This window comes from Lepus europaeus, chromosome 13, assembly GCF_033115175.1.
Source record: "Lepus europaeus isolate LE1 chromosome 13, mLepTim1.pri, whole genome shotgun sequence".
Lineage (NCBI taxonomy): Eukaryota > Metazoa > Chordata > Mammalia > Lagomorpha > Leporidae > Lepus > Lepus europaeus.
In genome coordinates, this window is record NC_084839.1 from 2,281,369 (window position 1) to 2,306,814 (window position 25,446).

A 25,446-nucleotide genomic window follows, 5' to 3' on the forward strand; every position below is an offset into this window, starting at 1 on the left:
TGACGGTCGGGCACTCTGAGTATGGTAGGGAGTCAGCAGCATCTGAACAACCCAGCTGAGGTCACAGCCCCTGCAGTCCCAACCCACACTGGGCAACATCCTGGAGACACCGCAAGTCTCACACCAGGGGCGGGGACACTGGCCTTTAGCGGGTACTAGTGGGCAGAGGCCAAAGACGCTGCTGAAGATGGCCGAAGTGCTGGGGCCCTTGCACCTACGTGGGAGACCCAGAAGAAGCTCTTGGCTCCAGGCTGGCCCAGCTCTAGCCTTGCGGCTACTTGGAGAGTACTAGTGGATAGAACTCTGTCTCTCCTCCATCTCTTTCTCTTTGTAACTCCAACTTTGAAATAAACAGATCATTACAAACATGTATGTTTCTATCTGTGTGCAGTGTTCTGATAGGGCTTATTCACAAGAAAGAAGACAAATGGAAGAGAAAGGCAGAAAAGTGGCAGCCCTGGGCGTTTGGGCTGCGGGGTGCCAGGCATCTCCAGGAGGCTCCTGCTAGTCGCCTCTACAACTGGGTGGGGCGGGGTTCTGGGTTCCCACAGTCCAGGCCCTCCTGCAGGACAGCTGGTTTATTTCAAACAGGAAGCGGCTCGCAGATAACACCGCGGCCTCCCCATGCGGCTCCCAGGAGCAGTGTCCTCCAGGAACGGGGACCGGCAGGACGCCCCTCGCGAGTGTGCTCAGGTGGGTGACAGAGCTGGTGACAGAGCGGGGTGCTGAGACCTTGGGTTGCACCTGGGCTACTGGGGAGCGTACGCTTAGGTCCAGCAGAAGATGCTGTCTGTCAGTGAATCGGGCACCAGAGCCCCACAGCTGGCCGACTGGGCAGCTCCTGGAGGAAGCTCCGTGGCGTCTGTCGCTGAGCCGGCGTCTCGTACTCCTGGCGACAGAGGAGTCAGAGAAGCTAAGGCCCAGCAGGCGGAGCAGCTTTGCTGCCCTGACCCACAGGCGGTCCCTGCGGCAGACCCCACTAGTCGGCCCTGATGGTGGTGGGCGGGCTGGTTTGCAGGGTGGGGGGTGCTGGAGAGCAATGGCCTCGCCCAGGGCCAGGAGCCCTCTTTTGGGCTCAGGAATGGGAACCCAGTTGAGTCTTGCGGTGAATTTGTAAGAAAGGACTTTTCAAGTCCAGAGAGGGTCACCAAGTGCCGAGTGGGGTCATTTTGTCTCCCAGATTGGGCCCTGGCCCTGGCTGTCAGGACCTGGCTGTGTTGCTAAAGCAGAGGCCAGGTTGCAGCTCTCAGTTTAAACCATAGTCCCGTAGCCACGGCTGTGCACCGCGGGGCTTTGGCTCTGTGGGAAGCGCCGTGCCTGGTGGCAACGGAGCAGTGCCCCAAATGCTCACCGAGATTCAATTTTATGGACAACTTTGAAAGCCTGCTCACATACGCCGAGGGAGAGGACAGGTGATGGTTGGCTTCAAGCTAGGGAGGCAGCAGGGAGCCGGCCTCTTGTTCCTCCATAGTCTCTGTGAGAAGCCGACAGAGGCCCTGCGTGCTGGGTGGGGGTCTTGCGAGCTGGTGCTGCGGGAAGCAGACGTTGAGGCTGGGGTTGCTCTGAGGCCCCCAGGCTCCGCTGCTGATGCCCGTGACATCTCTGTAGATAGGCATGAACATTGTACGTGCACCCACGGTGTTAGGTTTCTCCTTGCTGTCAGTTTCATTCTCACCGGGTGCTGCTTGTGAGAACTCCACACCTGCCATCCTCTTTCCCTGCAGAGGAAGCTGGCTGCTCTCCCGAGGGGCGAGGGGCGAGGGGCCTCAGGCGCCCTGGCCCAGCCAGAGATAAGGATGTTGTTTTTACTGAGCACCGTTTATGCAAGGAAATTCCTCCTCAGTCAGAGTCCTGTGTGCGAGCGGCAGCCCTGGGGAAAGACCCAGGGCCCTGGGAAGCCAGGAGCAGGCCCCACGTCTGCTGGGTTCTGTTTGTGTGGCTGTTGGGACCTCTCTGCTCCCTCGCTCATTCACTCGCTCGCTGCTTCACTCACTCAGTTTGGCGCCTGCTTAGCCCCAGCGCTGGGGAGCTCTGGACAAAGTATGGGATAGTCGCCCACCTGCGGGGTGGTGCCCGGACCTGGGGAGCTCCGGACAAAGTATGGGATAGTCGCCCACCCGCGGGCGGTACCTGGACCTGGGGAGCTCTGGACAAAGTATGGGATAGTCACACACCTGTGGGTGGTGCCTGGCTCCGGACAAAGTATGGGATAGTCACATACCTGTGGGTGGTGCCCGGACCTGGGGAGCTCTGGACAAAGTATGGGATAGTCACACACCTGTGGGTGGTGCCTGGCTCCGGACAAAGTATGGGATAGTCACATACCTGTGGGTGGTGCCCGGACCTGGGGAGCTCTGGACAAAGTATGGGATAGTCACACACCTGTGGGTGGTGCCTGGGCTGGGCCTGGAGGAGACGGGGGACAGAACCCATCATCTGTTGAGCTTTGAGACGTCTTCCGTCCACGGAGCAGTTTTCAGACGCGAGGGTGAGAGGTGCTTTCTCTCCCATCCCCGGGGGTCTGCAAAGGCAGAGTCCCTGGCCGCTGGCTGGGTCACCTCCACCAGCACACCCCGCCCCCGCCCCCCCCCTCGCCCCCGTTCCTTCATTAACCCTTTCCTTAGCTTTAGGTGAACACCGGGCACTCAGTGTTCGTGGCAGTAACATCAAAAAGCAATTTCCGGCCGGCGCCGTAGCTCAACAGGCTAATCCTCCGCCTTGCGGCGCCGGCACACCGGGTTCTAGTCCCAGTCGGGGCACCGATCCTGTCCCGGTTGCCCCTCTTCCAGGCCAGCTCTCTGCTGTGGCTAGGGAGTGCAGTGGAGGATGGCCCAAGTCCTTGGGTCCTGCACCCCATGGGAGACCAGGAGAAGCACCTGGCTCCTGCCATTGGAACAGCGCAGTGCGCCGGCTGCAGCGCGCTACCGCGGCGGCCATTGGAGGGTGAACCAACGGCAAAAGGAAGACCTTTCTCTCTGTCTCTCTCTCTCACTGTCCACTCTGCCTGTCAAAAAAAAAAAAAAAGCAATTTCCATATTCTTTTCTTGTGTGGCTGCAGTGGGGACTTTGGGGAGGGTTTCAGACATGTCCATGCTGCTGGGACGGGGTCGCTCAGATCCCAAGAGCTGGCTTTTCCAGCGTGGGTGACTACACGTGCGCACCCTTGGTCTCTGTCCCTGAGGGTCCCATGTATTTCTGGGAGGAATATGGAAGTAAGAGCAGAAGGAATCTCAGGTTCTCATGATGGGTGGGGCTGTCCAGGGGCGGGACCCTGGTCTGCAGGGGCATCAGTCCTGGCCCCCTCCTGCTTTTGTATGGGCAGCAAACCACCAGCGGGTCTCGTGGGCTGTGCAGTGGGTTCTGCTGGGCTCTGCTGGGGTCTGTGCGCTAAAGCTTCATGCACTGGATATTGGGCTCCCTGAGCAATGGAGTTGGGAGGTGGTGATCTTTATGAGGGTCCTGGTGGAAGGAGGTTCATTCCCGGGCACTGCCCAGAGAAGAATCAAGGTTCTCAGGGCGCCTGGCCCCTGGGGAACTGTTGCTGCACAGCGAGTTGGCTCTCAGCTTTTTTCCTTCATTTGCACCCCTCCTGAGCCTGGCTCGCCCCTGTCTGCTTCTCCACCCTGTCCTGATGCTCTGGGGCCTCCCTAGCACCAGCTGCCAGAAACATGAGCCAAACAAACTTCTTTATGCCCTGCCCAGAATCCAGCATTTTCAAACAGGATTGATTTATGTACTACAAGGCAGAGTGATGGAGACGGGGAGAGAGATGGCAGCAACAGCAGGGGCTGGGCCTGGTTAAAGCCCGGGAGCCAGGAGCTCCATTCAGGTCTCCCACGTGGGTGCAGGGGCCTGAGCACTTGGGCCATCTTCTGCTTTCCCAGGCCATAGCAGGGAGCTGGATTGGAACCGGCCCCGTATGGACCTGCTGCGCCACAGCACCAGCCCCTCCCTGCACATTCTCCCCGCGGCTGGCTACTCCATTCACCCTGTGGCTCAGGACAGGGGCTGATCCATGCCTCCTCCTGCCTGGTCTCAGATAACTGGGCTCTGCTTCCACACGTGCTGCACATCCACTTTCTTTCAAAGCCTCCACCACCTGCGGCATCGCCATCCCTGCCCACACAGATGTCCGGGCTCCTTGCTTCCAGTCTCACTCCCCCGAGAGTGATCCTTTCCCAAAGCTACTCCCTGACCTAGGCCCCCTGCCTCGTGTGAGACCCCCAGAGCCCTCGGCATGATAATGGGTGCCGGCTCTTCCCTCTCCTGCCCTCCTCGCCTGCCCCACCAGCGTGGGACACGCCACTGCCTGCCTCGTGGGTGAGCCTTCCCTGGGGCCTGGTCTGACAGCGGCAGCCCCAGCTCAGAGCCCACCTTCCCAGCCTTGCTCTTCTCTGTGCAAGGTGGCTCTGCCTGCCGCGGCTAAGACTGAACGCTCCTACTCTCCTCCAGCACCTGGGGCCGTGCCTGGCAGAGGTCGGCGTCTGAGTGTTGCAGAATGAGTGACTGCGTGGAGAACGCCAGGCGGCATCTGCGGCTCGGCCTCTCTGGATAAGTGGGTGCCCTGCCTTCCAGGGACCTTGGTGCTCCCCAGGGACCCCCCTTTCCTCTGTCCTTGTCCTCCTTTCCAGGGTCCCACTTGGCTTTGCTGGTCTTAGTGCCTCTCCCCATGGACAATCAGAGGAGCAGCCAGCCTGACCCCACTATGGGACAGGTGCAAAGCCTCAGGCCACTGGCTTGCCCAGGGCTCCTCACTAGTCACCCTGGAGCTGCCCCGCCCCCTGCATTCCCACGGGGATGTGGGTGCTGGATCGCTTGTGTGTGAAGGGAGTCACCAGACCAGCGTTGTGCCTACGACAGCTCTTCCCAGACATTTTCCAGCTCCTGGATCCCGCGGCCGCCTATGCAATGTGCCCTTCTCTCTTGTGCAGAGTTGTCTGTCCTGAGGACCACAAGGAGGTCCTGGGGGGCCCTCTGCTCCCGGCACAGCCTGGATGCCATGGGCTGGCATGCAGGAGGCTCCTGGGATGAGGCCCGTGAGCGTCAGTGCCCATGCTGACTGGGAGTGGGCCAGGAAACCCCTCAGGGGAGCTTCCCAGTTGGCTTGCTGGGGGGGGGGGGGGCAGCCAGGGCCAGCCCCTGGACAAGGGCAGAATGAGGAGGCTCCACACAGCCCAGCTGCCCTGGGCCCACGGTGAGGGGCTGTGGCCTGCTCTGCACACTCTCACTCGCTGCCTGGCCTGGGTTTGCTGCCACTGTTTACTCTTTCCTTCCGTAGGAGGCAGTGTCCTGCCGCACTCAGGATGAAGCTGGACCTGGCTCTTTCCGGCACTCTCATCAGCCTGGCCGTGTTGGTGCTGCTGCCTCCTGGATGTGCCCAGCAGGCTGCGGACGACGCCTGCTCGGTGCAGATCCTCGTCCCGGGCCTCAAAGGTAACCACCCTCTTTGGGCCTGGGCTGGTCGGTGGCCTCCAGGCCAGCTGCAGGGGCCTGCACACAGCTGGGCAGTTCAGCGGAATGGCACAAAGATGGGCTCTGGCTCCCAGCTGCTCACTTCCCGGGCCTGTTTCTGCGCCTGTAAAATCCAGGGTTGGGCTCACCTGTCTTTTTTTTTTTTTTTTTTTTTTGGGACAGGCAGAGTGGATAGTGAGAGAGAGACAGAGAGGAAGGTCTTCCTTTTTGCCGTTGGTTCACTCTCCAATGGCCGCCGCGGCCGGCGCATCTCACTGATCCGAAGCCAGGAGTCAGGTGCTTCTCCTGGTCTCCCATGCGGGTGCAGGACCCAAGGACTTGGGCCATCCTCCACTGCCTTCCCGGGCCATAGCAGAGAGCTGGCCTGGAAGAGGGGCAACCGGGACAGAATCCGGTGCCCAAACTGGGACTAGAACCTGGTGTGCCGGCGCCGCAAGGCGGAGGATTAGCCTGTTAAGCCACAACGCCGGCCAAGGGCTCACCTGTCTTCAGCCGTGGGATTCTGCACTTCTGAAGAGAGCAAGGGGCAACTGGTTTTACTCAGCCCTCCCTCAGACCGCAGGAAGGCGCCCGAGGCTGGGGTCAGGCCCCACAGGTGTGAGCCCACGGGACCCTGGATGTGGCCTGATCTCCCTGGCCCGTTTCTCAGGTGAGGAAACCTTAGGCTCAGAGAAGCTCAGCAGTTTGCCAAGGCCCTCATGTTGCTGCCCTGGCTCCCGAGAGCTCCTTCTTCCTGATTTTTAAGTTTAAAAAGCACCTTTTCGTTTTTGCTTTGTGAGTAACTTCCTCCTGGAAGGTCAGTCCTGTGATCCAGCCGTGTGGCAGGGAAGCCACGGAGGCGGTGCTGTTGGAAGCTATGAGTGCAGTCTGCGTTAGGAAACCTCCAGTTTCTGCATAGCAAAGGCGGCAGAGTCCTGAGCAGGCCCAGCGCACTCTGTGGGGTTCTGTGCAGAGTGTGGACCTGGGCTTGGTTCAGAAATCGGGAGTTTGGTCTTTGGCCATACCACCCTGAACGGGTCTGATCTAGAAGTCGGGAGTTTGGTCTTTGGCCATACCACCCTGAACGGGCCTGATCTAGAAATCGGGAGTTTGGTCTTTGGCCATACCACCCTGAACGGGCCTGATCTAGAAATCGGGAGTTTGGTCTGTGGCCATACCACCCTGAACGGGCCTGATCTAGAAATCGGGAGTTTGAGCTGGCGCTGTGGCTCAATAGGCTAATCCTCCATCTTGCGGTGCCGGCACACCGGGCTCTAGTCCCAGTCAGGGCACCGATCCTGTCCCGGTTGTCCCTCTTCCAGGCCAGCTCTCTGCTGTGGCCAGGGAGTGCAGTGGAGGATGGCCCAAGTCCTTGGGCCCTGCACCCCATGGGAGACCAGGAGAAGCACCTGGCTCCTGGCATTGGATCAGCGCGGTGTGCCGGCTGCAGTGCGCCTACCACGGGGGCCATTGGAGGGTGAACCAATGGCAAAAAGGGAGACCTTTCTCTCTGTCTCTCTCTCACTGTCCACTCTGCCTGTCAAAAAAAAAAAAAAAAAAAGAAATCGGGAGTTTGGTCTGTGGCCATACCACCCTGAACGGGCCTGAGCTAGAAATCGGGAGTTTGGTCTGTGGCCATACCACCCTGAACGGGCCTGAGCTAGAAATTGGGAGTTTGAGGACAGGACAGCAGGGCAGACCCTAGGCGGCGTGAGCTGGTCCTGGCGGGTGCAGGGGGCCCCCTGTTGGGCACACAACGATGTTCTGCACCCCCAGCCCCGTTTGCCTCCTCCCTTCCCCACACAGGTGCTTGGGCCTTGGCTCCTCAGAGCCCAGACTGTGGCTAGTGGCACCTTTTGTGAGGAAGCTGCAGGTACTTTCTGTCAGCATGTGAGGGCAAGTGGGGCCGTCAGACCCAGGACCAGAACACCCACCATGGAAACCCCAAGACTCTGTGTTACACAGGACAGTGAGGCCACCCCTCTCGCAGGGCAGGGGGCTGCACGAAGGGCCCACCAGGGACCTGCCCACCGCCAGCAGGGCACACCCTCCCTCAGGATGGCTGGGGCCTGGCCTGACAGCTGGGGAGTGAGGAACTGGGGAGCCAGCTCTTCCCCGAGCCCTGCAGGAGGACAGCCCGCGGGGAGGGTCTCTCCAGGCTACTTGTGTTCTCAGTGACAGCGCTCATCACGTGGGCCCTCTTCTGTGTCACTGCCAAGACAGAACTCAGACTGTCTAGCTTCTCTTGGACATTTTGGGGAAAGGCTGGTTGGCCCCGACTCTGAGACTACGTGGGAGGCCAGACCACCTGCTGTGATGGTCACCCCCTTCTGTGCGCCCATGAGCGGGGGTGTAGGGGCAGCTCCAGGCCCCTTTCTAGGAGTTTTTCCATCTGCTTGGTCCTGTGGGGTCCCCCAGGGCCCTCTTCCTCTGTGGACAGGCTGTGAAGTGGCGCAGGTCTGCGGTGCCACACAGAGGCTGCACCAGACAGGCCCCTCTCCTGCCAAGCCTCCGTCTCTGCACCCGTCAGCCGGGCTGGGCCTCTGGGAGGTGGTTTGCTGGGAGTGATGGGGTGCACAAGGCCAGTGCTCAGCGCACACCCGGGGAAGGTGGCCGGTGTGGCACCTGACAGTCACTTGTTCTCTGATCTAAAGTGATGGGAGGGGGGTGACACCTAGCCTCACAGAACACCCATGCTGCACCAGAGGGCGTGGCTTTGATTCGCAGCTCTGACTCCGGACTCCTGTGCTGATGCAGGCCCTGGGAGCAGTGGGGATGGCTCAAGCGGCTGGATTGTTGCCTGGATTCCTCTGGCTCCCAGCTTCAACCTGGCCTGGGCCTGACCCACGTGGGCATTGGAGGAACGAGTCAGCAGAGGGAAGTTCCTGACTCTAGATCTCTAATGACCTGGGGAGCAAAGTAAAGCTTTATTATTATTTTTAAAATTTTTAAAAAAGATTTTATTTTATTTATTTTAAAAACAGAGTTACAGAGAGACGTAGAGATGGAGAGAGAAGGCTTCCATCTGCTGGTTCACTCCCCAGATGGCCGCAATGGCTGGGGATGATCCAAAGTCGGGAGCCAGGAGCTTCTTCCGGGACTCCCACACAGGTGCAGGGATCCAAGCACTTGGGCCAGCTTCCACTGCTTTCCCAGGCCATAGCAGAGAGCTGGATCGGAAGTGGAGCAGCCGGGACTTGAACCAGCGCCCATATGGGATGCCGGCACTTCAGGCCAGGGCTCTTTAACCCACTGAGCCACAGTGCCGGCCCCTAGCTTTTTTAAAAAAATTTATTTATTTGAAAGGCAGAGGTACAGAGAGAGAAGGAGAGAGAGTGAGAGAGAGCGAGAGAGAGCGCAAAAATATTTTCCATCCTCTGGTTCACTCCCAAATGGCAGCAATGGCCAGGGATGGGCCAGGCCGAAGCCAGGAGCCAGGAGCTTCTTCTGTGTCTCCCACGCGGATGCAGGGGCCCAAGGACTTGGGGCATCCTCTGCTGCCTTCCCAGGCGCATTAGCAGAGAGCTGGATTGAAGTGAAGCAGCTGAGACTTTCACTGGTGCCCATATGATATGCTGGCACTGCAGTTAAAGACCTAATCTGCACCACAGCGCCAACCCCCAAAGTAAATCCTTCAAAAAGTGGTTTAAGGGGCTGGTGCTGTGGTGTAGTGGGTAAAGCTGCCGCCTGCAGTGCCGGCATCCCATATGGGCACCGGTTTGAGTCCCGGCTGCTTCACTTCTGATCCAGCTCTCTGCTATGGCCTGGGAAAGCCGTAGAAGATGACCCAAGTCCTTGGGCCCCTGCACCCACATGGGAGACCTGGAAGAAGTTCCTGGCTACTGGCTTTGGATAGGTGCAGCTCCATCTGTTGCGGCCAACTGGGGAGTGAACCAGCAGATGGAAGACCTATCTCTCCCTCTTTCTCTGCCTCTCCTTCTCTCTCTGTGTAACTCTGACTTTCAAAAAATAAATCAATCTTTTTAAAAAAGTGGTTTACGTGTATTTACTATATGTTTGTTCTTTTAAAAAACTGATATTTATTTGAAAAGAGAGAGGCAGAGAGGGAGAGACAGAAGAGAGATCTTCCATCCCTTGGTTCCCTTGGTTCACTCCCCAAATGACCACAACCACTGGGGCTGGGCCAGGCCAAAGCCAGGAGCCTGGAACTCCAACCAGGTCTCCCACAGATGAGAGAATCCAGCTGAGGATATAAAGATACAAGGAAAGCCACACAGGCTCCCCCGTGACAGGGTCTGGTGTCAGTGCCCTGTCCCCCTCCTGCCTCCCTGAGGGAAGGCTGTGGGTTGCAGGACAGTGCTCGTGGCATCTCCTGGTCTCTCCTGGGTCCAGTCCATCCAACCAGTGGGACGCAGGAGAGGCTGTAGAGGCTGGCGGGCATGTTGTCTGTCTGTCTGTCTCTCGCTTCCTCTCTCCCTCTCCCGGGGCAGCAGAGTGCGTGACAGTGGAGGACTGATGGTTGGGTGGTGCTAGACTTACTCTGGTCAAGTGTGGGGCGGCAGCGCTGCTGTGTCTTCTCCGGGGGCTGAGTGTCTCCCGGCTCACATGGTGGAAGGGGGGTGCGGGTGCCAGGTGAAATGATGCCACTGACTGAGGGCTGTGTGCAGACATGGAAGGAGTGCTCACTGTAGCTTCTGTAGGAATCTTGACTGAGCACCTGCCTGATCCAGGTTGTCTTCCAGGGGCTCTTTGAGGCCCAGCGCTGAGCCGTGAGCGCTGTCTCCCTGGAGCCCTCAGCCCAGTGGGAGAGATGAGAGGCAGCACAGACGGCTGCCAGATAGGAGGCGACAAATGCCCTGGGAAGCTCCTTCCACCGCCTTGTCCCTGAGTGTGGACAGCTGAGTGGTGCGGTCATTGTCCCTGGTCCCTGGTCACACCACCCCGGGGTCCTCACTGTGGAGTCCCAGGCCTGCCGGCTGGGCCAGCCTTTCCCGAGCTGACAGCACACCCTGCCTCCTGCCCTTTCTCTGGCAACACCTCTACTCCCTGCTGGCTCTGTCCATCAGTGTTCAGCAGCTCTTGGATGAAAACCCGCCCACAGGAGACATTGCTGGCTTCTTTATCTAAATAATGTCTCCTTGTTGAAGTTAGTGCCTCATGTTATTCTCAACTTCTGTATTGTTAGTGAGAATTCTCATGAAAAAATCTAACGTTCATCAACACACATGAGTCCTTAAGGAATTGTTTATGAGGGTCGGTGCTGTGGCGCAGGTTAAGCTGCCGCCTGCAGTCCCAGCATTCCATATGGGCACCGGTTTGAGTCCTGGCTGCTCCAATCCTAATGTACCTGGGAAAACTGATTCCTGCTAAAGTACCTGGGAAAGCAGTGGAAGATGGCCCAAGTCCTTGGGCCCCTGCACCAGCATGGGAGACCCGGATAAAGCTCCTGGCTCCTGGCTTCGGCTTGGTCAGCCCTGGCTGTTGTGGCCATTTAGGGAGTGATCCAGCAAATGGAAGACCTCTCTCTGTCTCTGTCTCCCTCTCCCCCTCCTCTCTCTACTCCCCCCTTCTGTAATTCTTACTTTCAAATAAAATAAATAAATCTTTAAAAAGATCATTTTCCTCTCTGGTGGCTGGCAGTGTCACTGTGACATGGCTAAGTCAGCGCCCTGATGTTGCCTGGGTCTCCGCAGCCCTTCCATTGTGCTCTTCCATAGCTTCCTTGGTCCCGAGGTCACAGCTATTGGATCTTCACCACCGTGAGGCCGCAGGTGCCTGCTCTCTCCTGGGGCTCCTGTGAGATGGATAGTGATTGGCATTTGCAATTTTTCTTTCAGTGCTCAGCTTTATAACCTCAGAGCCAGGCGAGCAAACCTTTTCAGGTGCTGTCAGTGTCGTACTGTGAACGCTTCCCCATCTGTATCTCCTGATGAATTTCTCCTCGTCTTTGTTCTGTCTTCAGCCTAGCTTTAGAGTGATTCATCTCCAAAGTCAGTTGTCTGACCAGGATCTCCCGAGGCTCCCGTTCTCGGCTGCATCGTCAGCCCTTGCCTTTGAGGGTTGTTGGCTTCCTGGTGCACACGCAGGGTCTTGCTGCTCGCTGGTTCCCTCCTGGGCATTGTTATTTTTCTTAACTGTGCTGGTACTCAACGTCTGGTGAGTCTCCAGGGTGGTACTTCTTGTTCGACTGTCCTCACTTCTTCCAGTATTGCTGCTTCTTTTCTTTTCCAAAGATGAGATGGAATATTTGAGAACTACTTGGAGACGTGGGGCCATGTGTGGTTGATGGCCGACAAGAGTGGCCCAGGGTGACTCCCGCGAGTGCCAGCGCCATCTTCAGTGTTGTCCCCTCACCCTTTGCTTTCCTCTGTGTTTACTTGAATTTAAGCCACATGTGCCCTGTTAGGCCAGACGGTCAGGTTTGGGGATTTTGCTGGGGAACCTGTAGTCTCAGCCAAGCATCTCACCAAGTCACACTCATACACACATTGCATTCATATGCACGCACATGCTCTCTGCACTGTGCAAGCGTGTTACAGGTCAGTACCCACACACATCACATTCCCACCCACACATTCACACCCCACACACTCACATGCACACACACGCTCTCTGCACTGTGCAAGCGTGTTACAGGTCAGTACCCACACACATCACACCCACACACACACATTCACACCCCACACACTCACATGCTCACACACACTCTCTGCACTGTGCAAGCGTGTTACAGGTCAGTACCCACACACATCACATTCCCACCCACACATTCACACCCCACACACTCACATGCACACACACGCTCTCTGCACTGTGCAAGTGTGTTACAGGTCAGTACCCACACACATCACACCCACACACACACATTCACACCCCACACACTCACATGCTCACACACGCTCTCTGCACTGTGCAAGCGTGTTACAGGTCAGTACCCACACACATCACACCCACACACACACATTCACACCCCACACACTCACATGCTCACACACGCTCTCTGCACTGTGCAAGCATATTACAGGTCAGTACCCACACACATCACATACACACACACACATTCACACCCCACACACTCACATGCTCACACACGCTCTCTGCACTGTGCAAGCGTGTTACAGGTCAGTACCCACACACATCACATTCCCACCCACACATTCACACCCCACACACTCACATGCACACACACGCTCTCTGCACTGTGCAAGCGTGTTACAGGTCAGTACCTACACACATCACACCCACACACACATTCACACCCCACACACTCACATGCTCACACACGCTCTCTGCACTGTGCAAGTGTGTTACAGGTCAGTACCCACACACATCACACCCACACACACACATTCACACCCCACACACTCACATGCACACACACGCTCTCTGCACTGTGCAAGCGTGTTACAGGTCAGTACCTACACACATCACACCCACACACACATTCACACCCCACACACTCACATGCACACACACGCTCTCTGCACTGTGCAAGCGTGTTACAGGTCAGTACCCACACACATCACACCCACACACACACATTCACACCCCACACACTCACATGCTCACACACGCTCTCTGCACTGTGCAAGCGTGTTACAGGTCAGTACCCACACACATCACACCCACACACACACATTCACACCCCACACACTCACATGCACACACACGCTCTCTGCACTGTGCAAGCGTGTTACAGGTCAGTACCCACACACATCACATTCCCACCCACACATTCACACCCCACACACTCACATGCACACACACGCTCTCTGCACTGTGCAAGCGTGTTACAGGTCAGTACCTACACACATCACACCCACACACACATTCACACCCCACACACTCACATGCACACACACGCTCTCTGCACTGTGCAAGCGTGTTACAGGTCAGTACCCACACACATCACACCCACACACACACATTCACACCCCACACACTCACATGCTCACACACGCTCTCTGCACTGTGCAAGCGTGTTACAGGTCAGTACCCACACACATCACACCCACACACACACATTCACACCCCACACACTCACATGCACACACACGCTCTCTGCACTGTGCAAGCGTGTTACAGGTCAGTACCCACACACATCACATTCCCACCCACACATTCACACCCCACACACTCACATGCTCACACACGCTCTCTGCACTGTGCAAGCGTGTTACAGGTCAGTACCCACACACATCACATTCCCACCCACACATTCACACCCCACACACTCACATGCTCACACACACTCTCTGCACTGTGCAAGCGTGTTACAGGTCAGTACCCACACACATCACACCCACTCACACACTCTCATGCACACTCACTCCCATCCACACATGTGCCCTCTGCAGCCCTTGTGGGAGGAGGAGTACACAGTGGCGACTGTGGGGTGGGGCAGGGTCCCAGGTGTGAGGGAAAAGAGAGATGGTGGAGAGAGTTGGGTGAGAGCTGGGGTCTGGCTGGTGCCTTGCTGGACTGGGGGGAGGAGGAGACCCTGCTGAGCAGGGCCTTGGAGACTGCACATTACTTATGAGTGAGCTTAGCCATGGTGGACGTCTGTGTCTCTGGAGAGGGGCAGTGACCACTGATGCTCATTCAGTGTGGGTGAGAGGTGGCAGGGGAGACCGAGGACTCCCCTCCCTGTTCTCTGTCTGTCTCCACTACTTGCCTCTGCTCCATGCCCTATACCTGTCAGCCAAACCCTGGGCGTGGGACAGCATCCCCACCTGGTCCAGGAGGTCCCGCCCTGGGAGGCCCCAGCCAGGCGGGAGTGTGTGCTGGGTAAGGGAGGTGCTGACGGAGCGCCCGTGTGAGTCTGTCCTTCCCCGAATCAGCAGGGGATGGTGGGGGCCACATGGAGAGGCTGCTTCGCTTCTTAGTGTTAGTGTGGGCATGGAGAGGCCACTTCTCTTCTCCTCCTTAGTGTGGGCTGTGGCCTGCAGCTAGAGGGAGTTCCTGGGCGTCTCTGTGCCAATGGCAGACTGGGGGCCAGCCCAGGGGGACACCGGGCAGAGGACACAGTCAGTGCCTCAGGTGGGAGAGCAGATCAGGGAGACTGGGGGACCCTGTGGGGTGTTGGGGGAAGGGGCCAGGCTGGGGCAGCTCAGACAGGGGGACGGCCTTTCTGCTGCTCTTCTGCACAGCACACGGAGCCCCGCGCTGGCCAGACAGGCGCTAAGTGGATGTGCCTTCTTCCACAGGGGACGCGGGGGAGAAGGGGGACAAAGGCGCCCCAGGACGGCCTGGACGAGTCGGCCCCACGGGAGAAAAAGGTACCTGCGTCCCCGAGCGGCTCCTGCACAGCTTTCTCTGTGTGCGTGCATGTGTGTGTGCCACAGTTTCTCTGTGTGAGTGCATGTGTGTGTGTCACAGCTTTCTCTGTGTGAGTGTGTGTCACAACTTTCTCTGTGTGAGTGCATGTGTGTATCACAGCTTTGTATGCACATGCATGTGTGCGTGCACATGTGTGTGTTTGTGTGTGTTGGGGCAGGGTGGGGGCAGCAGCACACAAGGTTTTCCTCATCCTCTTTGGAGTAACTGGGTCCCCATGCTGTGAGTCTAGTGTGGCTTACGTTTTCCTGGCCATTTGCTGTAGGAAATAGCCTTGTACGCAGGCCATGGCTTATGCATGTGAGCGTAGCTGGAAGATAAACACCTAGCAGTGTCGTGGTCACGTCCAACGTGTGCTTTGGAGGTTCTGGTGACGTTGCACAATTGTCCTCCCAACGGGCTGAATCCTTTCCTCCCAACAGGCAAAGCACAAGGCTCTGCTCCCCTCACTGCCCAGCTAACAGCCCTGGGGTCCCAGATGCTAACAGCTCCCCAACCCCCACTGCCCTCCCCTCACTGCCCAGCTAACAGCGCTAGGGTCCCAGATGCTAACAGCTCCCCAACCCCCACTGCCCTCCCCTCACTGCCCAGCTAACAGTGCTGGGGTCCCAGATGCTAACAGCTCCCCAACCCCCACTGCCCTCCCCTCACTGCCCAGCTAACAGCGCTGGGGTCCCAGATGCTAACAGCTCCCCAACCCCCACTGCCCTCCCCCCACCTCTGGCTTAGAGCGCTGGGGTCCCAGATGCTAACAGCTCCCCAAACACCCACTGCCCTCCCCCCACCTCTGGCTTAGAGTGCTGGGGTCCCAGATGCTAACAGCTCCCCAACCCCCACTGCCCTCCCCTCACCTCTGGCTTAGAGCGCTGGGGTCCCAGATACTAACAGCTCCCCAACCCCCACTGCCCTCCCCCCACCTCTGGCTTAGAGCGCTGGGGTCCCAGATGCTAACAGCTCCCCAAACACCCACTGCCCTCCCCTCACTGCCCAGCTAACAGCGCTGGGGTCCCAGATGCTAACAGCTCCCCAACCCCCACTGCCCTCCCCCCACCTCTGGCTTAGAGCGCTGGGGTCCCAGATGCTAACAGCTCCCCAAACACCCACTGCCCTCCCCCCACCTCTGGCTTAGAGCGCTGGGGTCCCAGATGTTAAGAGCTCTCCCACCCCCCTCCAACTTTGGCTTAGAGCGCTGGGGTCCCAGATGCTAACAGTTCCCCTGCTGCCCTCCCCGCCACCCCTGGCTTAGAGCACTGGGGTCCCAGATGCTAACAGCTCACCTATCCCCCTCCAACTTTGGCTTAGAGCGCTGGGGTCCCAGATGCTAACAGTTCCCCTGCTGCCCTCCCTGCCACCCCTGTCTCAGAGGGCTGGGATCCCAGATGTTAACAGCTCCCCCATCTCCCTCCAACCTGGACTTAGAGCACTGGGGTCCCAGATGCTAACAGTTCCCCTGCTGCCCTCCCTGCCACCCCTGTCTCAGAGGGCTGGGATCCCAGATGTTAACAGCTCCCCCATCCCCCTCCAACCTGGACTTAGAGCACTGGGGTCCCAGATGCTAACAGCTTCTCCATTGCCCCCCACTTCCCTCCCCCCTCCCCCTGGCTTACAGTGCTGGGGTCCCAGATGCTAACAGCTCCCCCACTGCCCCTTGCTGCTCTTCGGAACAGGCTTCCTGTGCTGCTCTCTTGTTAGGGATGAGCTAGGGTCGGAGTCATCTGTGTTCCTCTCGTGTTTTGCTTGTTTTTTTTAGGTTGTCGTTTTCTGTCTTTCTACAAAACCGTTTTACTGGTATTTCTGTCCATCCAAGGGAGCTTCAGAAAGTCCATGGAGAATGCATTTGACCTTTTAATTCCATTTCCCATAAACTTTGAGAAGCCCCTTCATATCTCTGAATATTTCTCTAGAAAATCCGTTGCTAGGCGTGGAATGAAGAACTTAACAAAGGCTGGGGTTTGCATCCTCTGATATCAGCCATTGACTTCCTCACGGGAGTGCTGTCCCTGCCCTGAGTGGATGGTGGGTGAGTGAGGCAGGTGGGCTGGCTCCCAGGACCCCAACTGACGCCAGCATGCCCGGCTGTGCCAGGGCAGAGCCAGTGACCTGGACAGGGCGAGCAGAGGGCACTGAGGGGCTGGAGCTCTTGACAGCCAGGTGTTTTGTCAACCACAGAATGGGATGGGGCAGTGACTTCCTGCTTCACAGAAAGTCTCTCAGAAATGCAAAGTGCTTATTATTTCTACTCCATGACTAAACTTACAAACGTCGATGTGCTGCCTAATTATGAGCTACACACGGCCATGGAAGGGGTGCTGCAGTTTCCTGGGGTGGCAGAGTCCATACTCAGCCCAGGAAGTGGATCCTCCCCTGCTCTCCACGGTGGTGAACTCACTTTCACGGCGTTGATGCTTGAGCTCTGGGATGACCCCATTTCACGTGGCTGTGGACTCTGCACTCACATCTCCGTCCGGCCGTAATCCTCGTCACTGTCATCCCGGGCTCTCATTGCTCCCTCTCGTCACCCCTGACCTCGCGTGCTCATTGTCAAAGCAAGTGCAAGTCATGGTGACTACAGACGTGCCTGCTGCATCTTCTGAATCTCCTCATAGGAGTGAGAGCTGGGCCAGGAGCTAACTCACGGCCTGTTCGCTGTCGTGATTTCTGTACTGTGTGTCTGTTGGGTACTGGGCACTTGGGGAGGGACGCAAAGCCGTGCAAGTCTGAGCCCTGGACTGGGCCCCCTAACAGCCCAGTGATGGAGACACAAGTGGATCCAGTGAGGGTGAATTGAGGCAGAAAGCCATGGGCAATGTAGGGCTGAGTTTGGGCTGGGTTACAAAACTTCTTTTTTCTAATTTTTCTGACATGGAACAGTAATGTGAGCATGGTAGAAAAAAATACAAAAGTGATGGGAACATCTTCCATAATAAAATCATCTGGAGCTAGCCACTTACTGTATTCTTTTTTGTTTTTAAAGATTTATTTATTTGAAAGACAGAGTTACAGAGAGGCAGAGGCAGAGAGAGAGAGAGAGCGAGCGAGAGAGAGCCTTCCATCTGCTGGTTCACTCCCCAGATGGCCGCAACAGCCGGAGCTGTGCTGATCCAGAGCCAGGAGTCAGGAGCTTCTTCCAGGTCTCTGACGTGGGTGCAGGGGCCCAAGGACTTGGGCCATCTTCCACTGCTTTCCCAGGCCATAACAGTGAGCTGGATCGGAAGTGGAGCAGCCAGGACTCAAACTGGCGCCCATATGGAATGCCGGCACTGCAGGCAGATGCTTTACCCGCTACACCACAGCACTGGCCCCCAATTATTGTATTCTATTTCCCTTTGTTGTGATTTTGTTGTTGTTGTTGTAATTCTAGTGATTTTTTTCTTATGTTGTACTTCTTAAATGTCATGCTCAATTCAGACGTAAGTTTCCTTCATGCCATGAATCATCTTCCTGGGTGTCTGATACCCACGGCTGACTGTCAGAACAGCTGTACCTCCCATGTGAGCCCAGCCAGCCCAGGAGATGACAAACACTGGATCCTACAGGGCTCTGGCATCATGGCTGCCGAAACGAGCAGCTCTGGTGTGGGGTCTCGGTGCTCTGCAGAGCAGGTTAATGTAAGGGGGTTTACCTGATTACTGAACAGGGGAACAGCTGCACAGGAGTTTAGGACGGTTTCTCTTGGAGGTGATCTGTGAGAAGAGGGCTGACCACAGTGTGGTGTACTGCAAATGAAGGAAGCAGGAGACGAGAGCACACAGGGAGCTGACTACCAGGTTGAGGTTAAGGCGTGGCAAAAGGCTGGAAAATAGAGTGTCAGTGGTCAATGTTTCTGGACTGCAGGGTTACTGGCATTGCATTTTCTTCTGCAGTCTTTTCTGTATTTTTGACATTTCCTACAATGAGCATTACTGTGTTTATCTGTGAGCACTGTTTTTGAAGGTAGCTCTATCCTGTGGTGTGGTGTGTTGATGACAGGTTTACCTGCAGGCGCAAGTGCTGGTTGGCTGATGTCTCTTAGACACCTGGGGCGTGTGCTCCCCCCACCACACAATGACTACCATGCTCTCTCTTAGCAAGGCTGCACTGTGGCGTGCCCATGTTGGAGCAGGTCAGCTCTGTGGTCAGCTCCACACCAAGTACCTCGAAGTGAGCTGCGATCAGGCAACCTGGAGGCACCCTTCCTCACACTTTTACAGCTCTGTGGATGTGTACACGTGGCTTTAGAATGGCAAGGGTTCCAGCCAGCATTGCCAGGCGGGGAGACCGGGGGAGCACAGCCTGGGCCAGTGGCAGGAGATGCATGTTCTCCTCTCTTCCTTTGTGGTGTGTTCTCTTGTTCTTGTGTCACCGGTGTTGTGTGAGTAAGTCTGACGTGATCCCTTCTGGGCAGTGTGTGCTACCCTTTGATGGACATCTCTCCCTTCCTTATGCCCGGCGCCTGGCAGCCACCCTCCGCTCTGTGTGACTGCCTGTTTTGGATGCCACAGGTGGCGTGAGAGCGAACGGCGTTTGTGTTCCAGTGTTGGCTTAGTTCACTGAACACGATGTCCTCCCGTCTGTCCATGCGTCACAGTTGATGGGATGTTCTATGTTTAAAAGTGCTTGCTTATTTATTTATTTTCATCTACTTGAAAAGCAGAGAGAGAGAGAGAGACTGAGAGAGACTGAGAGAGAGAGAGAGAGAGAGAGAGAGAGAGAACCTCCCATCTGCTGGTTCATTCCCCAAATGCCTGTGACAGCCAGAACTGCATCCAGGTCTCCAGGGGACGTTCCAAGTGGTACACCACAATGCCTGCCCTTCTTCTTCTTCTTTTAAAGACTAAATAATATTCCATTCTGTGTGTGCACATTTTCTTTATCCATTCATCAGGTGACAGACACTTAGGGTGCTCCCTATCTTGGCTGCAGTGAACACAAGAGTACAGAAACGAAACCAACACAATGATTTCATTTCTTCTGGGTATATGTTCAGTAGTGGGATTGCGGGATCATAAGGTATTTCTGTTTTTAGGGTCTTTTTTTTTTTTTAAGATTTATTAACTTGAAAGGCAGAGTTACAGAAGGAGAGAGAGATATGTCTTCTGTCCCCTGCTTAACTCCCTAAATGGCCACAACAGGGGGGTGGCAGGGCTTAAGCACTTGGGCAATCTTGGATGCCCCTGCTTTTCCAGACACAGTAGAGGGGGACTAGATCAGAAGCAGAGCAGCCAGGGCTCAAACTGGTGTCCATCTGAGGTGCTGGTGTTGCAGGCAGTGGCTCAACTTGCTCTGCCACAACGTTAGCCATTAGCCCCAAGCCCCTTATTTTTAGCTTTTTTCTTTTTTGTTTATTTGTTTGAAGGGTCTCCATGGTCTTTTTAATAGTTGTGCTAATTTACATTCCTACTAACAATGTACACCTGTTCCTTTTTTTCTACATTATAACACTTTTTATCTTTAGGCTTTAAAAAATATTTATTTATTTGAAAGGCAGATTGACAGAGAAAGAGAGAGAGGGAGACACACACACACACAGAGATGTACCTGTTGGCAGTTTGTGTATCTTTTTTCGAAGAAGGTTTCTTCAACTCATTTGCTAATTTTAAAATTGGATTATCTATTTTTTTTTGCTATGAAAGTGTGTGAGTTATTTATATACTTTGGATGCTAACCCCTTATCAGATACGTGGATTGCAAATGTCCTGTCCCATTTCTTTCTTTTTTTTTTTTTACTTTTATTTAATGAATATAAATTTCCAATGTACAGCTTATGGATTACAACGGCTTCCCCCTCCCATAACTTCCCTCCCACTCGCAACCCTCCCCTCTCCCGCTCCATCTCCCTTTCCATTCACATCAAGATTCATTCTCTTTATATACAGAAGATCAGTTTAGTATATATTAAGTAAAGATTTCAACAGTTTGCACCCACATAGAAACACAAAGTGAAGCATACTGTTGGAGTACTAGTTATAGCATTAAATCACAGTGTACAGCACGTTAAGGCCTGTCCCATTTCATGGTCGACTTTTCATCTTGCAGATTGTCTTCTCTGCTGTTCAGACACTTTTCAGCTTGATCCAGCCCCACTTGCTGATATTTTTTTCTTTGTTGTGTGTATTTTTGGTGTCATATCCAAAAAAGTCATTGCCAAGGCTACTGACAGGGAACCCTGCCTCTATGTTTTCTTCTTCTTCTTTTACTTCCTTGGTTAAATTTACTCCTAAATATTTTATTCCTTTTGATGCTACAGTAAATGAGATTGTTTTCTTAATTTCTGTTTCAGATAGTTGTTATTAATATATAGAAATGCTACTGACTTTTGTATGTTGATTGTGTATCTTACAAATTTACTGGATTTATTTATTTACTCTTTTTTTTGGCATAGTCTTTCTACAGATAAAATCATGTCTTCTGCAGGCAATTTCACTTCTTCCTTTGTAATTTTAATGTTTTTCTTTCTTTTTCTTGCTTAACTGATTTGGATGGAACTTCCAGTGCTAAGTTGAATAGCAGTGGTAAGTGTGAGTGTCCCATTCCTGAACTTAGAGGAAAAGCTTCAGCTTTCTGCCAGCACACGGTGTCAGCTGTGAGCTTGTCATATACGGCCTCGACTGTGTTGAGCCATGGTCCTGTTACGTATGTGTTACCAAAGCTATGCTATCGTGAAAGGATGTTGCATCCTGTTAAATGCTTTTCTGCATTATTGACATGATCATATTATTTTTACCTGTTATCCTGTTAAGGTGGTGCCTCACGTTTATCGATCTGTGTTTCTTGAAGCGTCTTTGTCTTCCAGGGACAGGTCCCAGCCAGTCATGAGGCAGGAGCATTTCAATGTGTTGTAGAATTCGGTTTCTTAGTGTTTTGTTGAGGTCTTCGGCATCTCTTCTGATCAGGGACAGTGGCCTGTATTTTCTTTCCTGGTAATGTTCTTGCCTGGCACGGGTATTGGAAATGCTGGCGTTGTGAGATGAGTTCAGAAGCGTCCCCTCCTCTTCAGTTTTTTAGAGGAATTTGAAATGGATTACCATCAATTCTTGCTTCAATGTTTGGCACATTTCAGCCATGAGCCATAAGGTCCTGGATTTCTTCTTTTTCAAACGGGAGATTTTTATTTACTGATTCAATCTCCTCATTCATTATTGACCTATTCAGATTTTCTGTTTCTCCATTTCAGTCTTGGTATGTCGTCTGATTCTAATAATTTACTCCTTTCTTGTAGATTATCCAGTGTTTTGAGGCGTAACTGCTCACGTCAGTCTTGCATTTCTGTGGTGGCCAGGGTAATGTCACCTCTTTCCTTTCTGATTTGAGTGTTTTATTTTAGTTAGTCCAGCTAAAGACTTGTCCTTTTAATAATCTTTCCAAAAAGTAGCTCTTAGTTTTCTGATATTTCCTGTTTTTTTCCTGTTCTCTCTGTATGCTCTGCTGTTACTTCCTCCTTCATGCTAACTTTGGGCTGGGTTTGCCACTCTCTCTCTAGTTCCTTAAGGTACAAAGTAAGATTGTGTTGTGGGAAGCTGTCTCTTTTTATTTATGTCAGCATTTATTGCTATAAGCTCCTCTCTCAGTGTGCTTTTTGCCACCTCCCATGTTATTTTTCAAATTTTGTGTCCATTTTCATTTGTCTCAATATGCATTTTTCAACTTCCTTTTGGTTTCTTCTTTGACATTGGTTATTCAGGAGGATGCTATATAATTTCCTCATATTTAAGAAATTTCCAGTTTTCCTCCTGTTCAGGTTTCTAAATTCATATCATTGAGGATGACTTCCATCTTTGTAAATTTGTTAAGCCTTGTTTTGTGACATAACATACAATCTATTTGTGAGCTTGAGAAGACTGTGTATTTGCTGCTGGGGGGAGCACCTGTTAGATGTTAGGTCCATTTGGTCTAAGTGTAGTTTCCATCCAGTGTTTTCTCATTCTGCATGGGTAATCTATGCATTGCTGGCAGGGGGTGATGAAGTTTCCTGCTGTTACTGTGTAGCTGTCTGTCTCCCCTTTCAGATGTGTTAATATTTGCTTTGCACATTTAGGTACTCCAGTGTTGGATGTATGCATGTTTATAATTGTTTTTTTTTTTGTTTGTTTTTTGTTTGTTTTTTGACAGGCAGAGTGGATAGTGAGAGAGAGAGACAGAGAGAAAGGTCTTCCTTTACCGTTGGTTCACCCCACAATGGCTGCTGCGGCTGGCGCATCTCGCTGATCCGAAGCCAGGAGCCAGGTGCTTCTCCTGGTCTCCCATGTGGGTGCAGGGCCCAAGGACTTGGGCCATCCTCCACTGCCTTCCTGGCCATAGCAGAGAGCTGGCCTGGAAGAGGGGCAACCGGGATAGAATCCAGCGCTCCAACCGGGACTAGAACCTGGTGTGCCGGCGTCGCAAGGCGGAGGATTAGCCTGTTAAGCCACGGCGCCGGCCATAATTGTTATATCCTCTTGAAGAACTGACTCCTTGTCATTATATGATGACCTTTTTGTCTCTTGTTATAGTTTTGACTTGGGTCTATTTTGTGTGATGTTAATCTATTACCACGCTTATTTTGATTCCCTTTTGCATGGAATTTCTTTTTCTATTCCTTCCATTTCAGTCCATACCTGAGATTTTTTTTTTTAAAGAGATTTATTTGAAAGTCAGGGTTACAGAGAGAGAAGAGGAGATAGACAGATACAGAGAGATCTTCTATCTGCTGTTTTACTCCCCAGGTGGCTGCACTGGCCAGGGCTGGGCTGGGCAGGCCATAGTTAGGAGCTTCTTTCAGGTCCCACATGGGTGGCGGGAGGCAAACACTTGGGCCATCTTCTGAGGCTTTTCCTAGATCATTAGCAGGGAGCTGGAGTGGAAGAGGAGCAGCCTGGACATATGGGATGATCGCACTGCAGGTGGTGGCTTAATCCACTGCGCCACAACACTAGCCCCTGTGCATGAGACCCTAAAGCTGAAGTGTGTCTTATAAGCAGCATGTAGTTGAGAACTTTCGTTTTTTAATCCATTAAGTCACTGTATGCCTTTTTGTTGGAGAATTTTATTCATTTATTTGTAAAGTAGTTATCAATCGTTTTCTGACTGCTTTATAGATTCTTTGTTTCTCTCTTTTTTACTATTTTCCTTTGTGGTTTGATGATTTTCTGTAGTGGTGATTCCTCTCTCCTGATCTTATACGTGTCTACTATAGTTTATCTGAAAGGCAGAGTGACAGGGAAGGAGGGAGGGAGTGAGAAGGAAGGAGGGGAGGAGACAGAGAAAGAGCAATAAAGAGAAAGAGATCTGGGGCTGGCATTGTGTTGCAACAGGTTAAACCTCTGCCTGCAATGCCAATATATCATATGGGCACCTATTTGAGTCTCTCCTGGTCCACTTCTGATCCAATTCTCTGCTAATGGCCTGGAAAAGCAGCAGAAGATGACCCAAGTACTTGGGCCCCTGGCACTCTACTTGGGAGATCTGGATGGAGTTCCAGGCTCTGGATTTAGCCTGGTCCAGCCCTGGTCATTGCAGCCATTTGGGGAGTGAACCAGTCGACAGAAGACCTCTCTTTCTCTATCTCCCTCTTTCTTTGTGACTCTGCCTTTAAAATAAATAAAATAAAATCTTAAAAGAAAAAGAGAGAGAGATTTGGGGCTGGCACTGTGGTGCAGTGAGTTAACGCCCTGGCCTGAAGTGCCGGCATCCCATATGGTGCTGGTTCAAGACCTGGCTGCTCCACTTCCAATCCAGCTCTCTGCTATGGCCTGGGAAAGCAATAGAAAATGGCCCGAGTCCTTGGGCCCCTGCACCTGCGTGGGAGATCTGGAAGAAGCTCCTGGCTCTTGGCTTCGGATTGGCACAGCTCTGGCCATTGCAGCCAATTAGGGAGTGAACCAGCAGATGGAAGATCTCTCTCTCTCTCTGCCTTTCCTCTCTCTGTGTAACTCTTTCAAATAAATGAATAAATCTTTAAAAAAAAAAAAGAGACAGAGATTTTCCATTCATTGTTTCACATCCCCCCTCTACCCTGCAAATGATTGCAATTGCCAGGTGTGGACCAGGCTGGAGCCAGGAGCCAAGACTTCCACCCAGGTCTCCCACATGGGTAGTAGGGGCCCAACACTTGGGCCATCCTCTGCTTCCTTACCAGGTGCATTAGCAGGAAGATGAACTGGAAGCAGATCAGCTGAGACTCTGATCAGCACTCTGATATTGGATGCAGACGTTGTAAGCGGTGGGTTAATACGCAGCACCGTAACATAGGCCCTAATAGGTTTTTGATTTGTTGCTACAGCAAAGTTTATGTAAACAGTTATAATAATCTTTTAAACTGAACACAGATTACTTATGAAAACCCTACAGGGGCCGGCACCATGGTTTAGCAGGTACGCAGCCTGCAGTGCCAGCATCCCATATAGGTGCTGGTTCGAATCCCAGCTGCTCCACTTCTGATCCAGCTCTCTGCTGTGGCCTGGGAAAGCAGTAGAAGATGGCTCAAGTCCTTGGGCCCTTGAACCCACATGGGAGGCCCAGAAGAACCTCCTCGCTCCTGGCTTCAGATTGGTGTGGCTCCAATCATTGCAACCACTTGGGGAGAGAACCAGAAAATGGAAGACTGCTCTCTTTCTCTCTGCCTCTCCTCTCTGTGTAACTCTGCCTTTCAAATAAATAAATAAATCTTTAAAAAGAAAAAAAGAAAAGAAAAAAGAAAACCCTGCACTTTTATTCTTCTGGTTTTATCTTTTTGATGTAATA

The 25,446-nt window shown here is 53.5% G+C and overlaps 1 protein-coding gene across 2 annotated transcripts in view; it reads left to right on the plus strand.

The window, feature by feature from the left end:
- Nucleotides 1-628: 628 nt before the first annotated feature.
- COLEC11 (collectin subfamily member 11) overlaps nucleotides 629-25,446 on the plus strand; it is a 40,732-nt gene continuing 15,914 nt past the window's right edge. For both annotated transcript variants that reach the window (XM_062210122.1, XM_062210123.1), the window contains exons 1-3: nucleotides 629-693; nucleotides 5,279-5,433; nucleotides 14,619-14,690. In XM_062210122.1, the coding sequence (XP_062066106.1) occupies nucleotides 5,304-5,433; nucleotides 14,619-14,690 (202 nt within the window). In that variant the 5' untranslated portion in view covers nucleotides 629-693; nucleotides 5,279-5,303. The remainder of the gene's footprint in view (nucleotides 694-5,278; nucleotides 5,434-14,618; nucleotides 14,691-25,446) is intronic.